Raw genomic sequence first — 17,807 nt, 5'->3', positions numbered from 1 at the left:
TCAGGTATGTTGTTACTGCGTGCCCCCCATTGATGTTAATGTTAAAAATTAGTTAGGAAGCCGTTTAGATCGAGGTCTATATTCATTCCCATAGGCTGTAGGGTATCCAGCAGAAATATCCACTTGGTTTCATTTTGTGAAACCTTAGTTTTTTTATTATCGCCTCTCCAATGGCCCCTAATTTTGTCAATTGCATAGAATGTCATATATGCTGGGTCCCTATTGTGATAGTCTCTGAAATGCCTAGAGACACTATGTTTGTTGAACCAGCATATATGACATTCTATGCAATTGACAAAATTAGGGGCCATTGGAGAGGCGATAATAAAAAAACTAAGGTTTCACAAAATGAAACCAAGTGGATATTTCTGCTGGATACCCTACAGCCTATGGGAATGAATATAGACCTCGATCTAAACTGCTTCCTAACTAATTTTTAACATCAACATCAATGGGGGGCACGCAGTACCAACATACCTGACCTTAAATAACACTAGAAGTACAAAAACAACACTCCAACATAACGGAAACAATACTAACACCAAATCAGGTTTCTTCTCTCTAAACTAGTGAAAACTGTACTAATAAATCTTCACTGATAAATGATGAAAAATGTACCAATGAATTTCTAATGATAAATATCCGTATACAATAGAAGAGCCTAATGGTCCCACATTACCCCTTAAATAGGACTCCGTGAGCACATACTCAAATCATGTACATATATATGCATGAATTGTATAACATAGGTTTCTAGATACCTCCTTCAAACATATACTTACAACATGGACTTATAGGTTCACAATATAGGGAATACATACCTTCTAACCAGATAAAACCTTCTATTCCTCAATTTCTCCTTCCAATATATATTTTTTAATTTTTAATATTTTTTAAAAAAAATTTTTTCATTTTTAAAAAAATTTTTTAGTTCTGATATAGGTCCATACTTATACAAATAAGAAATATTTACCCAAAGGGACACGGCACAGATATTCAATACCCCTCTCCCCTGTGCACTATAGAATTAGCAACTTATAATAGCAACAACATATGGATACATAGTGAACAGATATAGACAGTCCAACAGTTGACATATATGCACATGACCATGACATAATAAGTTCCTTACTAAAATAAAAATAATTCTCCCTCCCTCTTCCCAGATTAACACATAAAAATACGCGCAAAGGCGACATTTTATATATGCGGTATATATAGTTTATACATATTTTATATATATTTTTTTTTTTTTATTTTAATTTTTTGAATTGCTATTCTAGATGATGTATGTATATTTTATTGCGCTGCAGTTGGTTCATTGAAAGAGGCATATATGCCGGTGTTTTTAAATATTTGGATTTTATTACAAATATTCTGATTTTATTATGATATGGGAAAGCTGGTAGCTATGTTTTTAAAAAACCTTTCACATAATTATAACATGCGGAACACCCAATACAGTATACCTGAATTTTAAACAGTAAATTTGGACTAGGATTAGCTCAAAAGTGAAACTAAGGTAAATCAGTTACAAGAGAAATAACTTTATGGTCTCCTTTGTCCAAAAAACCATAGGTATAATGGCCGCCAGTTTTCGGAGGATATGCACACAGAGACATTTAACATTGTCTTCTGTCTGCAAGGATCCCAGGCAAAATGGCCACACAATAACCAAAAACAAACCGCCCCTTAGAAACATAAGGTAATTAGACACCGCTACATTCACAGGAAGTCAGACTTCGGTCTGCATAACATAGGCAAAATGGCCGCGGACGAACTTCCGGTCCGCGGAATCACAGGCAAAATGGATGCCAATCAAAAAATCAACAAGGGGACACCGCACGCTATATAAAGATGGGAAGACACAGCACAGGTCACGCTCCCGTAGACGTCCTGACGACGAAACGCGTAGGGCGTGACCTAATCTGTGCTTCCCAACATTACTTACCTACAACAGCTGAAGGTTAACCGTGACTGTTTTCTACTTTGCTTGATTCATACTGTGAAATTGTGAGTACCTCTCCACTTGTTTAAATAAACCTTTTTACAAAATGATTTTACACTATGGACACTCCTTCTCTCTTTTCATATGACACACCACGATCCAGAGTTTGCCAGAGATTGCCGTACAGTGGCGCAAAACTGTAACTGCCTGATACCCCTGCAGGGGTGAAGTGATCTGGTGAGTGGCTGCACTTTTAGAGCACGGATTCTCAAACAACCGAAGGATTATAACCACAAACATCACATGCACTAAGATATTGCACAAATAAGGACCTAAACGAATCTGACAGAACGTTTATTACACAATAAGGACTTTTTTGAACTTGATAGCACGCTTGCACTTTATTAAGAGTGATTTTTGGATACTTTTCAGTTCCTTTCACCACCGTGTGACCTCCCACACCCTCCCTTTCCCCCTCTCTTCCCCTTTTCACCCCCACTCTCCCCCTCCCCCCCCCCCCCCTTTTTTGTTTTTGGTTTCCCTTCCCCTCAATCTGACCTTATGCACGTTCACCAAGTGCCATTTGAAATATAAACAAGCAACACTATGTATGGAGTTTGACATCACCATTATTATTTTATATATATTTTCATATATATATATCTTTTAAGGATACCACCATTGATACCTGTACGTCTTGTTTAAACTTAGGAATATATAAACATACAGGTAGGGAACTATTAATCAGGTAAAGGAACAGCGCCATACCCTTCTACCACACTAATCAACTCAGCTGTCCCCATTTATGGTGACTGCATGTTGGGTGGCAGCAGTTCCAAAGGATTTACCAATACATTTCCATTTCCACTGCGCGGGTCCACTATTCTTTTCACTAGAATGAGAATATTCAGTACTGTACTGTATGTAAAAAATATAATTTAAGTTGGCAAGTTTGTAACTTTATAGTAAACTTTTACTCTAATATTGTACCCTCTGAAAATGCAATATTGGCACTGGACCCTAGCAGCCACTGCTGCAGCCATGGAAACCAGTCTGGCATTTTGAAATGGTGCTGGAAGACCATTGCGGTGCTGTATTAAAACAAGAGTTAGTAGCAAAACCCTTAATTCAAATCCTTTACAGCATATTAGGTCAACATTTTAGTATTGGTTTATAAACCCTTCTACTGAGATGTTGGAAAATGTTATATGGTAACCATATAATGAAAACTCCCCAATGGATGATGGATTGAAAAGGACCATTATCTGCAGATCAGGTCTATATCCGCCTGTTTTGCTGTTTTTAATACCCTATAAATTAGAGGTGTCAAACTCCATTTCATTTTTGGGCTGCATCAGCATTATGGTTGCCCTCAAAGGGCTGGGTGTATCTGTAAGACTAGATGTCCGAAGCACACTCCCTTACATCACAGGGCACCTCCTTTACCTTGTGGTGCTGCCAGGAAGAAGCTAGGGGCTGAGCTGAGACGCAGAAAGTGCAGGGTCTGGAGGACCAAAGGAGGGCTGGAATCAGCTGCTGAATGCTGAGATGAGGGGCTGCTGTGGCTGTACAGAGGGGTGCAAGATCTGTAGAAGGAGTTCTGTACTCCTCTCTGCTGCCGACTGCTGAGGCGGGGTGGGGCACGAAGAACCATAGGATCTGGTGGAGGAGTTCTGTCCTCTCTGGCTGAGGGGTGCTGCAGTTGCCAGAGAGGTGCAAGGGCCACATGATCTGACCTAGCGGGCCTTGTGTTTGACACGTGCTATAAATTAATTGCATAGCTTGATTATGTGATTGGCTTCAAAATGTAATGTGGCTTCCTCTAAAACTCCCCTACTTGTGTAGTTTATTAGACTATATTCTGCCAGCTGACTCAACTGACCTTGTACAGTTTGCAATTGCTGCCATAATTTCTTTACACGCAGAAAAAGCTGATAAGATTGCCATGTGAAGCAACACATGCCCCAAAAAATGTAATCCCTAACTTAGTTTAGCAATCTCTGTTTGCTATTTTGCTGTCTCTAAATTGTGAAATATGTTGCACAAAGGGTAAAGTGTTCGCTGGATTTAATAAAATATTGCAGTATGGTAAATCTCTGCAGTTGATGTAAAATGGCTTAAGTTAGCAACATATTTTACCATTTGTAATTAAAAAGATCAGTATGAGTTAAAAAGGATTCTGTTATGAAGCACTTTTAGAACTTTCCTAAAGGCTGTAAAGAATATGACCAGATTTAATCCTGTGACTTGTCCACATTCCCCTACCAATGTGCTGTGGACTAGTAAATATCCCTCTACTAAACGACATCGGTTTCTTCTGAGTCATTGACCTGACCTGTCCTCAACTGTAATATTACCTGAGTCTATGGGGGGGCTCCTGCTCCACATAGGGATTGTTGGTGCAGTTTGTGAATTGTGTTCATTGTATCCCTCTTGCAATCTGTTCTGTAATCTTGATTACTACCTCAACCTGATCCCGGGTTCTTGTTGCTCATTTGGCTGCCACCTGCCTTGACTTTTTGTTTGGAATACATATGCCTGTCTCCAGCTTTAACTCACTGCTTGTGATTAAAACTTTATTTGCCTGCCGCAAGCCCCTCCTCTCCACCTTGTCCAATCAGAGAATAGTTTGTATTTATTGAAAAAATACAAGGTGTTCAGTGAATTGCGTCTTTGTAAAGAGGGGAAGCCACTCTGCACAGGATGTGGGAGATGGATATCACTGTAGTAATGCCAATTACTACAGTGATTGTCCACTTCTCTAGCAGGCCCCTGTGATGTGCATATTTACATTGATCCAAGCTAGTAAGTATGCATTAAAAGATCATACCTGAAGTTTGGCTTTTAATCTATAGTACAGCCAAAAGCAGTCCAACTGTGGAGTGGGAAACACCGTGAAAAAAAAAAAAAATTCTTACCAGTCCATAGAAACTGAGAGCTGCGGACTGCCTGCAGTTCAAAGAGCCAACTGAAGGACCTTACTCTCAAAACTGGCCGCAGATGAGGCCACCATGTTTAGTTAGTAGAACTTAGAGACTGAGAAAAAAGACCAGGTGAAAGCTTTGCAAACTGGGCAATGGTCGCTCAATGCCAAAAAAATCCAAGAAGCACTAACAAATACTAAAGTGCGCCTTCACAGAAATGTGTGAACCCAAACCTTGAGGTAATAAACTTGGGTGATGGTTTGCTTATGCCACCTAGAGACGATGGAAAAAGAAATCGAAGCTCCCTTCTGGGGTCCATTCCAGGTACCAAAAAGGGAAATAGTCTTTCTATGGAAACAGCAGCTGGGAGATTGGCTTTTACAACCTGAATTACATCCAGACAACATTGGAAAAATTTAATTTGGTAAACTGCAACAAAATAAAATGGTCCAATGCTGGAAATATAGCCTAATCATATAATCATTTATTCCAAACTGAGATGTCCGTACCTTCTGTTTCAGAAGGCTTTATTGTGCTACGCACTGTTAAGAATTATTACTTTTTCATGCTTTACTCCCTTCTCACCACAACCTGTATGCTTTTACTGTTCTGTTGGCTCTCAAGCCTTACGCCATAGAAGCTATGGTTTTCATACACTGCATTGATGACCAAAAAGCCTGAATCGGTTGTATTCTGTTTGGAGTAAATTACTCTATTATAGGCTATAGCGGCACTATACATCATCATTTCTGGATGTGCATCTGGCCATAGGGCCAAAAAGCAATAATTTGCCACTGTCCTGAAATGAAAAGCGCTTTGGAATTCAAGAAGGGGGGATGCCCCCTGTTTTTTCTGTGAACTGGTTAGAGAGAGAGATGCCAAAACAAAGTATACCCTTTCTTTTTTTTAAACTGTGCCCCCATTAAGGAGATTCCCACATCTCTATTTATCCTGTTTACCATTATCATTGAACGTGAATGTAAAAGACAATCCCAAATTTTGGGTTGTATTTTGGGTTTGGAAAGACATCTGGGGTCTAATGTCTTGTTTTTAAGACAGAAAGGGATGGAACAGTCCCTTTCCTTTCCCTAAAGCTTAATATGCTCTTTAGATGAATGCATAGGAGTCTGTATAGAGACTCCCAATTCATTCACAAACTGAAGCATTTTTAACACCGTTTACTATGCTTCAGTGATGAATGAACTGAGGTTCTCTCAAAGCTGCCATTTTTATACCCAATCATGTTACTGACTTGTTGCCAATTTTAACAAATTAGTTGCAAAATGTTCTTATAGCTCTTCCTTGTTAGTACCATTTTGCCAGCTTTTTGGTGCCCGGTCCCAACATTTTTTAGATGTGTTGCTGCCATAAATTTCAAAATGACCTTTTTTAAATGGCACATTTTCTTAGTTTAAATATTTGCTGTTTTCTGTTGTAAAAAAAAATGGGTTTATGATATTTGCAAATCATTGTCTTCTGTTTTTTTTTTTTTTTTTTTTTTTTTGTATGTGACCTGAGCTGAGTGTCCTGTGAGTAAAATCACGTCTTAGTATTTGTTCCTGCTCAGTGATTCATTGGATCAGAATAATGATTATGCAACCAGTTTTTTCAGGAGAACATGTCAGCAAAGCCAGTCCACATATTTCTATCATTGCAGGTATTTTAAACCAAATATAAATAGGAATGGTTAAACTCGCATTACAAAATGATTTATACAATGAGGACAGAACCTGGGCCAGTCAGACGTAGATAAGTCAGCTGAACAGGGAGCTACAAAGATAGATGCAGTCATTTCAGAGATGAAGAGGACTAACCGAAGCCTCCATTTTTCTTTTCCATTTGTTACACATTCAGGCTGCATGACAATTAAATCATTTTTGTGCGCGTGTTAGCTATGTGTTCGTGTTTAACTCTACTAGGCTACCCTGTGTCGGCTGCACGCTTCAGTACCCCAATCAAAAATGCTCATGCTCCCTGATGTTAGAATGGAGGATTTATATAGTACAGATATAGGTCAGGCATAAATGGTCACCTTCTACATTGGATACATTTCATCAGTATCCCCTATTTATGACTGTCCGGGGACACACACTCTCAGGTGAAGATATTTTACTGGCTGCTGGGGAATTTGATGTTGTAAGGATCCACAGTGACACACTTGTGCTGCTACCATACAAGTGGGAATTGGCTTTATAATACCACAACTTGCTCTGTAATAGTCTGTAACATAGAATACAGTTGTCTTTGTTGTACAGCTGGGACTCGTGACGCAAGGGTTTATGGTTAAAATCACAGAATTCCTTATGGACTTTTAGGAATTTTTCCAGGTAACCACTAATGTGGCCAACCTTGTTGCTGCTTTGTCAGCTGTTATGTGCTGCCCCAAGGCCTGGTAACACAGCCCTCTACAGTGCGTAGGTCTGTTTGCTAAGATGTCCATGTGCATCCTCTTCTTACTCCAAGCTTGCCACTGCATCCAGTGTTGGCACCACCCTAAGTTACAGATGCACAATAAAGTAGCGAACAGAGGGAAGAGAATAACTACGGTCCCTTCAGATATGTGGTGGTAGCTCTTGAAGATCACATTTCAAGCCAGAGGTACTGATAAGTGACTAAACATTTTCAACTCTGAAAGCAGTCCAGTGGCAATGAAGGCTACCAGCCAGGGCATTTGCCTCAACCAGGAGAAAAGAAAAGAAAAAGGGGGGAAGGAAGATGTTCCAAGACCTAAGGAGGAACGCTGTGTTAGAGGGAGAAGAGAAATATAAAAGAGCCACCTAGAGCCCTCGGCGGGCACCGAAGGAGAGAGAAAGAGCAAAGGATTTGCCTGAGAAAGGGAAGGGGTGAGGGGATTTTCCTGTGCAGTCTAGCTCACTACACGGCACAAGAATGGGCTATCCTTGTGATCCTATAGAGAATAAGGAGCGGTTAATATTAAGATGGTAATTTGTAGGTTATCCATGGGTCCCAAGTCTTCAAGAATTTGGCATGGTGTCTAAGTATAGAGGAGTGATTCTCGTGGACTATGGTCCCCATAAGCCACTGCTTAACTTCAGTAAAATTAAGGAATGGCTGGTGACAATTCTCCAGCTTGAAAGCAATTGATAGGCGTTCTCTTGGGCAAATATGTTCCAGGAGCACTTGGACAAAGCTAGCCAGACTTGACTCTAAGCCTGTTTGGTTTAAGGTTCTGCCTAAGTCAGCTTCCCACTTTGCTACATTGGAGTGTGTATGAGGACCCATAGCACCTATAAGTGCACCAGGCATAAATATTTTTTATGGATGTGTTCTGTATGTTGAATACTGTATGCACTAGCAATTACCCTTCAAGCTGATCTCAAATCAAATGTCTGGGTGCACTACTTAATCTTTAAATTTTTTTTCCTTTTATTGTATTTTGAAATTTTATTGTACACCTAAAATGTATATTTTTCGTCAACAGGGAATGTATGTGTTTTTACATGCAGTGAAGGGTACGCCATTTGAAACACCAGACCAGGGTAAAGCCAGACTTCTTACACATTGGGAGCAGCTGGACTATGGAGTACAGTTCACCTCATCAAGAAAATTCTTTACAATCTCTCCAATTATTCTGTAAGTTGTACTTGGCTTTATGAAACGTCCTTCCTTTTTTTTTTTGTCCCATAAGGTCCTTTTCTCACACCTGCATGATACCATTTGGCTGTCAGGACCAGTTAAAGAGAACCCAATGTAAACTCCATATGGACTTGTCGGAGCTTGCACAAAACTATGAAATCTTTACACAGCCATATGTGACTGGATTGGGTCAATCATGAGGCACCAAGTGCTGTCGTGCGGAAGTTAGCAGTGAGTAGCATGCTTACATCACTTTGCTCCTGGTATCTAAACCATGCAGTTCAGGAGCAATGAAAGGTGACTACATACTGCAAAATTCCTGAGTGCGAGGGGGTTAAAGCAAGAATGACCGAGTAGACTTTAAGCTCAAATATAGTTATCCTCTTAAAATGCTCCTCATTCTAATTGGAATTCCAATCTCCTTGATTGAGACACAGACATAAAAACTGGCCGATTTTAATTCTTCAGTCTGTCCAAAGTGTAAAAGAAGCAAGTTGTTTGGAGTTCCACTGTAGCCAAAAATCGCCTACATTTTTAAGATAAATGCTGTTTTTAAATGCTATACCCTTAGCAGTTTGAAAACTGTTTCTTATTTTAAGGTTTTGTTTGTAATTTTAAATTTAACTGCGATACGGCCTGGAAGTCTTAATGTTTTAAGAGTGTACCTGTCTAACTTCCTTCACTGCTGTTCTAGCGTTACTACTGCCTGAAAATTTTTTACACTCTACACTCCTGGGTGTGTTGGATACCTTTTTGAGCACTTGCTTTTGCTTCCACAAGCCCCTGTATCTGTTTGCAAGACAGGGGTGGGCTGGAGAAACCACAGAGCGCAGGATGAGGCCAGGTGTCCAACACACCAGGAAGTGTGCTGGATGCTAAAGATTTTTCAGACAGTAGTATTTCCAGCACATTGGTGCAGACAACAAGAAAGGTACAGTCGTGCTCAAAGGTTTCCATACAGTTTACAGTATGTACCACTTTTAAAGAAAACATGAGAGAGCTATCAAACTCATTGACTATTTATACACAGACACTAATTGCAATTTAAAAAGCCACAGAAGTGGGAAATAATCTTTAATTACCATTTTAACCTGTGTGTGTCTGTACCAAGGCCAAACATTCCAGGGTATGTAAACTTTTCATCAGGGCCATTTGGGTGACTTCTGTTATGGTTTAACCACTTCCCATCTCAGCCATTGTAATATGACGCCCGCAGAGTGGCTCTCCCATACTGGGCAGGCATCATATGATGTCCTCATCTTCTTGGCGTTGTAGGGGGCGCACCCGCCGCGTCACTCGGGAGCCGTTGCGTGTGCCCGGCGGCTGCGATGTCCGCCAGGCACCCACAATTGCTGGTCACAGAGCAGGAAAGTGCATCTGTGTGTAAACCCCTAGATCCACATCCTGTCAGGGGAGAAGAGACCGAATCACTTCCTAGGTAACACATTTAACCCCTTGATCGCCCCCTAGTGTTAACCCCTTCCCTGCCAGTGGCATTTACACAGTAATCGGTGCATATTTATAGCACTGATCGCTGTATAATTGTCAATGTTCCCAAAATAGTGTCAAAAGTGTCCGATGTGTCCACCGCAATGTCGCACTCCCGATAAAAATCGCAGATCGCCGCCATTACTAGTAAAAAAAAATAACTAAAAAAATACCATAATTTAAATCAATAACCTATTTTTTAGGCGCTAGAACTTTTGCGCAATGCAATCGTTATACGCTTATTGCGATTTTTTTGTTTTTTTTTTTTTGTTTTACCAAAAACATGTAGAAGAATACATATCGGCCTAAACTGAGGAAAACTTTTTTTTTTTTTTTTTTAATTGGGATATTTATTATAGCAAACTGTAATAAATATTGTGTGTTTTTTTTCAAAATTGTCAGTCTTTTTTTGTTTATAGCGCAAAAAATAAAAAATGCAGAGGTGATCAAATACCACCAAAAGAAAGCTCTATTTGTGGGGAAAAAAAATTTATAAAAATTTCATTTGGGTACAACATCGCACAACCGTGCAATTGCCATTCAAAATGTTACAGCGGTGAAATCTGAAAATTGGCCTGGGCAGGAAGGGTGTGAAAAAGTGGTTAAAAAGGTGCCAAACAACTATGTGTTAATAAATGGCTTCATATGATCGCTATCCTTAACCACTTCCCACCCACATGACATCATATGTCGTGGACTTTGAGTGGAGACATCTGAATGGTGCCTGCACCACTCTCTCTCCCCCACCGGCCATCGGTGCCTCTCTCTGGGCTCTCCAGTGCGATTGGGAGGCCGGATATCTGATCCGACGGTGGCGCTGGGTTACCACAGAGCTGGCCGAGGAACGGATAGTCCACGGCCATCTCTATGTCGCTTCCGGCTCTGGCATTTTTTTCCCCCCTAGAAAGAGATCAATGTGTGGTGTGGGTTTTTTTATTTATTTGATCTCATGCTTTTCAGGTCTTCTAGATCCCAGATCTCTCCATAAAGAGGACCTGTCGTGCCCTATTTCTATCACAAGGGATGTTTACATCTCTTGTGATGGGAATAAAAGTGATAAAAAAATTGGGGGACAGTGTAAAAATAAACTAAATAAGAAAAAATTCAAAGCGCCCCCTGTGCCCTTGTGCTTGCAGGTCACTCCCGCATATGTAAAGTGTGTTTGCACCTCACCGCGAATGTCAGAGCGAGAGCAATAGTTCTAGCACTAGACCTCCTTTAACTCTGGTAACCTGTATAAAACGTTAAAGTGTGTTGCCTATAGAGATAATTTTAAGTACCGTAATTTGGTGGCATTCCATGAGTGTGCACAATTTTAAATGTTGGGTATCTATTTACTCGGCATAAACTCATCTTTTATATTTTACAAAATTGTGTTTTTGTTTGTTGCAACATTCACCATTTTATTCTGTAGGGTCTCTGCTAAAAAAAATATATAATGATTGGGGGTTCTGAGTAATTTTCTAGCAAAAAAATAGATTTTTACATGTAGTGAAATTACATAATTGGCTTTGGTGGGAACTAGTTAAGACGTGTGTGTTTTTTTTTTTTTTTGGTTTTGTTTTTTGTTTTTTTTCAGCATGATTAGTCATATTTTCAATATCAATGCCAAAATTACACGATTTCTGCCAGGGTACGCAAACGTTTTGAGCACAACTTGTAGGTATTAATGTACTTCTGTTTAAAGCAGTTTTTTATTTAATGTATTTTATGAGGTGACAAATAAAATAAAAATAAATGCACATCTTTTTTGTTGGTAAAACCATGTACATTGTGTTTGTTAGAAGCCTTAAAAGCATTGCACCCTGTGATCAAAAGTGTGCGAGGAGAAGATCCTCGGCTCGCTGTCAGTTAGAATGGGGATCAGGGAAAGGCTGCTCATTCCACCCTAAAAATGGGTGGAACAAGTAAACGGTTTCCAAAGGTGAACTTTTCCTTTTTAATGAGTGGAAAAAATGTGTCAGAAGCCACAATGCATATTGGCATTGTATTAAAAATGTATGCACGTTTAAGCATAGATGTGTGACGGGTTCTAGCAGGAAAAAAAGAAACGGAAACCTTCACTGAACACCCACAGTCTTTTAATGTAAGATTGTTAACAATTCTCTTTACTGATGTTCTTGCTTGCTTCTTTTTCTAGGTACTTCCTGACCAGTTTCTACACAAAGTATGATCCAACACATTTCTTTATCAACACGGCTTCACTTCTCAGTGTCCTTATCCCCAAGTTACCTCAGTTACATGGAGTACGAATTTTTGGCATCAACAAATACTGAACAGGAATCCTGCAGACCCTGAATACGTTACTTCAAGCGCACATACTATTGGCTCTGGCTCTTTCTGTTCGGATGAAATGGATAGCCAACTAAGCCATTTTAATGATTTCTACAGAAAAGATCTCATTGCTCCTGTTGGAAGCTGTTGGAAACCACATAGACTTGGAGAAGGAGCTTCTCCCAGAAGAGAGCACTAGATCTGATTCAGAGGTTTTCCTCTCTGCGCTGGGCGGGCCCAGCTATGACCCGAGGTTTGCAAATCATACACAAGACTTGTGAAATAAAGGAGTAGTACTACTCCGTGAAAAGAACATTATCACATCAAAATATGTCCTTTTATCATTATTTTATCATGTGTAGCAATCCCACTTGTGACATGCAACAGCATTCACTAGCTGACATAATGTTGTGCTGCATGCTGCGTTGATATGCACTAGTAGTTTTGGTTCCTTTTTTTGTTGCTGTGTTCTTTGTGTGCTCCACAATACCTTCTAATTTGCCTGCAGAGTTGTATGTGATCACTGTATTTTTAGTAGTCATCTGGTAACCTACATCAACAGTCAACATTTTTCAGAATTACCAGGAGTTGTTTAATTTAAGAGTTTTTGCTTGAGGTTTTTTTTTTTTTTTTTCTTTTTTTTTTTTTCTTTTTTGTAGCTCTCTTTACCAGACAATGGGGTTGATTTACTAAAGGCAAATCCACTGTGCACTGCAAGTGCACTTGGAAGTGCAGTCGCTGTAAATCTGAAGAGGAGATCTGAAATGAGGGGAAGCTTTGCTGATTTCTATCATCCCATCATGTGCAAGCTAAAATGCAGTTTTTTTTATTTTCCTTGCATGTCCCCCTCAGATATACAGCGACTGCACTTCCATTGCACTTGTAGTGCACGCGTATTTGCCTTTAGTAAATCACCGTTGAATAGCGCTGAGCAGTGGCACAATCTTTGTAGTGTCTAGTTGAAAGAAGAATGTAGAGTAAACTATGGTATTATTTTAGTTTTCTAACTGTAGATACTGGCTTAGAAGCAGTTGTAATAAAAGCCAGCAATCTTTTGAAAACAGACTGGATCTGTAGATGGTACGAAAAAATAGAAATATTTCAAAACAGTTTGTGTTAGACTAGTAGCAAGGATAAATTTGATCATTCATACAACCTCCTCAGTTTTTTTTAGTTTTGCTGTCCGGAAGTTGTCTTTATGTCCTTTATTCCCCTACAGAATCTTATTGTTGAAAGGTCTTTTTAGGGACCTTTTTGTTCCTTTTGTGTTACTGCAGATGTTCCCTATGTCGTAAGAGTTAAGCAACTGCATGAAAAATCAGGTTTGATTTGTACTAAGTGAATGAGGAAGGGGGCATAGTGTTACATTTACAATGGTTTTTAGGCTCACAGCACATCTTCCCTGTTCCCATGGAGCCTTGCTGTTGTGACCTCAGTGACACGCGTTCCTTGGTTATTAAAAAGTACATTATGCCTAAGGATAAACACATTGATTAGTGAATTATGTGAACTTTTCCTTTTCAGCAGTTTGCCTGAATATGTGCATGCATTCGAGTCCTGATTGTCTAGATTCACGAATGGCATGATTCTTCTTAGATGGCACAAATCTACATGCCTATATTACAGTGAATCAAGTTTGCAAATGGATTTGTTCATCTCTTCTGTTGATCTAAAGTGGAAGTAAAGTCAAAACCTAACTCTAAACCTACTCTCAGCCGCATTCTAAGCCTAATCTATTTAGCCCTGTAAGGTAAAAGAGAAAATCAACAACTGCTGTGAAAGGCCTTAGAATTTACGTCACCCAAAGAGTTACTATAGGGTGGAACTGATGCTGGGACAGAACCGGAGCAATTGCAGAACAGATAAGTATAGCGATTTTTGCTTTACAGGGCTAGATTAGGCTTAGTATGTGGCTGAGAGTGGGTTTAGTGTTAAGTTTTTACTTTACTTCCACTTTAACCCAAGTATAAATCGGTTATTGAATATTGGAATGTTATAGAAGTTTAGTCAATTGAAAAAGAAAAACAGCTAAAGATCATATTTTACTAAATAACGGTAACTTTGCTGCCCTGAACCAAGCTTATATGTTTAAATACACAAAAAGTCCAGCACTTTTTAACTTTTTGACACCGAGGCTAACATCTGGAGCAAAATCAGACTGTTTCCTGCGGCAGCCAATCAGGATTCATCTTTGAAAGGAAGCAAAGTTTTCATTCCTCCGCCTCAGTATAAGGTTACAACTATATGCACCTTGCTATTGCATCAGCAGTGTTTCCAATTCTTTGCTCAATTTATTATCCTTCAGCAGATACTTGTGTAGATATGTGTGTATTTGCACAATTGCAACGTATTAGAAATGGATTTTATCCATTGGAAGTCACCTTACCAATACCTAGGAAGGTTTTGGATGAACGTAGTCATGAAAGCCTTCTGCTTTTATTTATTTTTTCATTTCTAAGGAAGAAAGTGTACACATTTTCTTTAGAAACAGTATGTTTTAATTCAAATTGTTTGGGAAAGCTAACCCTATATGCACAGATTGTAGACAGAAATCAAGTTTTCATTTGTCATTGTTGTAAAACATTTGAGAAATGTCCTTTTTTTTTTTTTTTTTTTTTTTTTTTTTTTTTTTTTTTATATATATTTTCATCCTTCCAGTGGCTTTTCAGTTTATTGAATAAATTAACTTTTGCCCTTGAAGTCTTGTGTGTTTTTTCTTTAGCTAGAACCAAATTAGGCATTTTTGGCTTGTGAATACATTTTAATTTGCCTCAGTAGTAATCATATGCTAGGTATGCAGGGCCGGGACAAGGGGTGGGCAGGAGGGGCGGCTGCCCTGGGCACTGTGGTATCATGTGAAGTGAAGGGCACCATGAGAAGATTGAGGGGGGGAGGGGATTTGTGCTGGGAGGAGGAATTTGGGGGCAGCAGGGGGGTAAGAATTTTTCGGGGGGGGGGGGATATTTGGGGGTGTGTGCTAGGAGTGGTGATTTAGGGGGATTTGTGTTGGGAGGGGAATGAGAGAAGAGGATTTATTCTAGGATGGTCGATTTGGGGGGTTTGTGCTAAGAGGTGATATAGTAGAGGGGGGAGGAGATGTATGCTAGGAGGAGAATTTTATTTTTTGTTGTTTTGTTTTTTTGTTTTTTGGAGTGGAATTTGAGGGGTGGAGTATTCTAGGCGGGGGTGATTTTTTTTTTTTTTTTTTTTTTTTTTTTTTTTGGGAGGGGAATTTCAGCAGTACTGGCATTTGTACTGGGGGAGGGGGATTTATTCTTGGAGAGTAATCGTGCAGATTAGTGCCTAATTTTTTATTTTTTTTGGAGGGGGGATTTTTGCTGACACATAATGCTCATACATTTTGGAGGGGGGCCCACAGTTTGGCATGTTCGCCCTGGGCTATAGGTGACCTTGTCCCGACACTATATGTATGTTTTGGCAACCTAGCAATTCATGCGTTACTTTTTTTTTTTTTTTTACCTTAGGCTCTGTTCACACCTAGGCATGTTTGGGCATTTTTCTGCTCTAAGCCTCAGCTCTAAAAACGCCCAACAAGACAAATCCCATACATTTTAATGGGCCTTGTTCACATCTGAGCGTTCTATTACAAAAAGAAAAACGCCCGTCACTCAATGTACAGGAGCTTCTTTTTTGGCAGATTACAGGCGTTTTTCATTCTTTTACATTGGTGACCTTTTGACCTGTACAAAATCACGTGACTTTCTGCCTGAAAACCATACGCTCATCAATTCAGCTTCTTGCTCCTGTATACCACTTACAGCCCACAGCAGATTAAGGATTTCAGCTATGGGCCCATTGATTCAGCAATGACATAATTATTTAGAATAGGTAGACTCTCAAAGATTAGTGTGAGAACTTGCCACCATCCCTAAGAAATGCAAACAAGAACCTCATGTAAATGGGATTTTAACCACTTGCCGACCGCCTAACGACGATATACGTCAACAGAATGGCACGGGCAGGCAAAATCACATACCTGGTACGTGATTGCCTTCCCGCGGGCGGGGGGTCCGATCGGACCCCCCCCGGTGCCAGCGGCGGTTGGCTAGTGACTGGAAGCGTTCAGAGATGAGGGGGAGGCCATTCGATCGTGGCCCCCCCCTTGCGATCGCTCCCAGCCAATGACAATCATCCCCTGCCTCTGTGTAGTACACAGAGGCAGAGGATGTGATGTCATCTCTCCTCGGCTCGGCAGTTTCCGTTCCGGCGCCGAGGAGTGAAGACTGAAATGTAAGTGCACAAACACAACACAGTAGAACATGCCAGGCACACTTTACGCCCCCCGATCACCCCCCAATCCCCCCTACCCCCTCTCTGTCACACTGACACCAAGCAGTTTTTTTTTTTTTTTCTGATTACTGCATATGGTGTCAGTTTGTGACAGTTAGAAGTGGTAGGGCAGTTACTGTTAGCCCCCTGTAGGTCTAGGAAACCCCCCTAACCCCCCCTAATAAAGTTTTAACCCCTTGATCACCCCCCGTCACCAGTGTCGCTAAGCGATCATTTTTCTGATCGCTGTATTAGTGTCGCTGGTGAGGCTAGTTAGGGAGGTAAATATTTAGGTTCGCCATCAGCGTTTTATAGCGACAGGGACAATGAATGTTTTAACCCCTTGATTGCCCCCTATTTAACCCTTTCACCATTGATCACCGTATAACCGTTACGGGTGACGCTGGTTAGTTTGTTTATTTTTTATAGTGTCAGGGCACCCGCCGTTTATTACCGAATAAAGGTTTAGCCCCCTGATCGCCCGGCGGTGATATGCGTCGCCCCAGGCAGCGTCAGATTAGCACCAGTACCGCTAACACCCATGCACGGAACATACGCCTCCCTTAGTGGTATAGTATCTGAACGCATCAATATCTGATCCGATCAGATCTATACTAGCGTCCCCAGCAGTTTAGGGTTCCCAAAAACGCAGTGTTAGCGGGATCAGCCCAGATACCTGCTAGCACCTGCGTTTTTCCCCTCCGCCCGGCCCAGCCCAGCCCACCCAAGTGCAGTATCGATCGATCACTGTCACTTACAAAACACTAAACGCATAACTGCAGCATTCGCAGAGTCAGGCCTGATCCCTGCGATTGCTAACAGTTTTCTTGGTAGCGTTTTGGTGAACTGGCAAGCACAAACCCCAGGCAGCGTCAGGTTAGTGCCAGTAGCGCTAACACCCATGCACGCAGCGTACACCTCCCTTAGTGGTATAGTATCTGAATGGATCAATATCTGATCCGATCAGATCTATAATAGCGTCCCCAGCAGTTTAGGGTTCCCAAAAACGCAGTGTTAGCGGGATAAGCCCAGATACCTGCTAGCACCTGCGTTTTGCCCCTCCGCCCAGCCCAGCCCACCCAAGTGCAGTATCGATCGATCACTGACACTTACAAAACACTAAACCCATAACTGCAGCGTTCGCAGAGTCAGGCCTGATCCCTGCGATCGCTAACAGTTTTCTTGGTAGCGTTTTGGTGAACTGGCAAGCACAAACCCCAGGCAGCGTCAGGTTAGTGCCAGTAGCGCTAACACCCATGCACGCAGCATACACCTCCCTTAGTGGT

At 40.7% G+C, this 17,807-nt stretch overlaps 1 protein-coding gene across 3 annotated transcripts in view; it reads left to right on the top strand.

Annotated features, from left to right (window-relative positions):
- The window catches only part of ORMDL1 (ORMDL sphingolipid biosynthesis regulator 1), an 85,740-nt gene extending 72,840 nt beyond the window's left edge, over positions 1–12,900 (top strand). For all 3 annotated transcript variants that reach the window (XM_073633187.1, XM_073633186.1, XM_073633188.1), the window contains 2 exons: positions 8,315–8,466; positions 12,098–12,900. In XM_073633187.1, the coding sequence (XP_073489288.1) occupies positions 8,315–8,466; positions 12,098–12,233 (288 nt within the window). In that variant the 3' untranslated portion in view covers positions 12,234–12,900. The remainder of the gene's footprint in view (positions 1–8,314; positions 8,467–12,097) is intronic.
- The last annotated feature ends 4,907 nt before the right edge of the window (positions 12,901–17,807 follow it).

This window comes from Aquarana catesbeiana, linkage group LG06 (genome assembly GCF_042186555.1).
Source record: "Aquarana catesbeiana isolate 2022-GZ linkage group LG06, ASM4218655v1, whole genome shotgun sequence".
Classification (NCBI taxonomy): Eukaryota; Metazoa; Chordata; class Amphibia; order Anura; family Ranidae; genus Aquarana; species Aquarana catesbeiana.
Note: the sequence above shows the minus strand (reverse complement) of the source record. Positions and strands in the feature narration are given on the sequence as shown.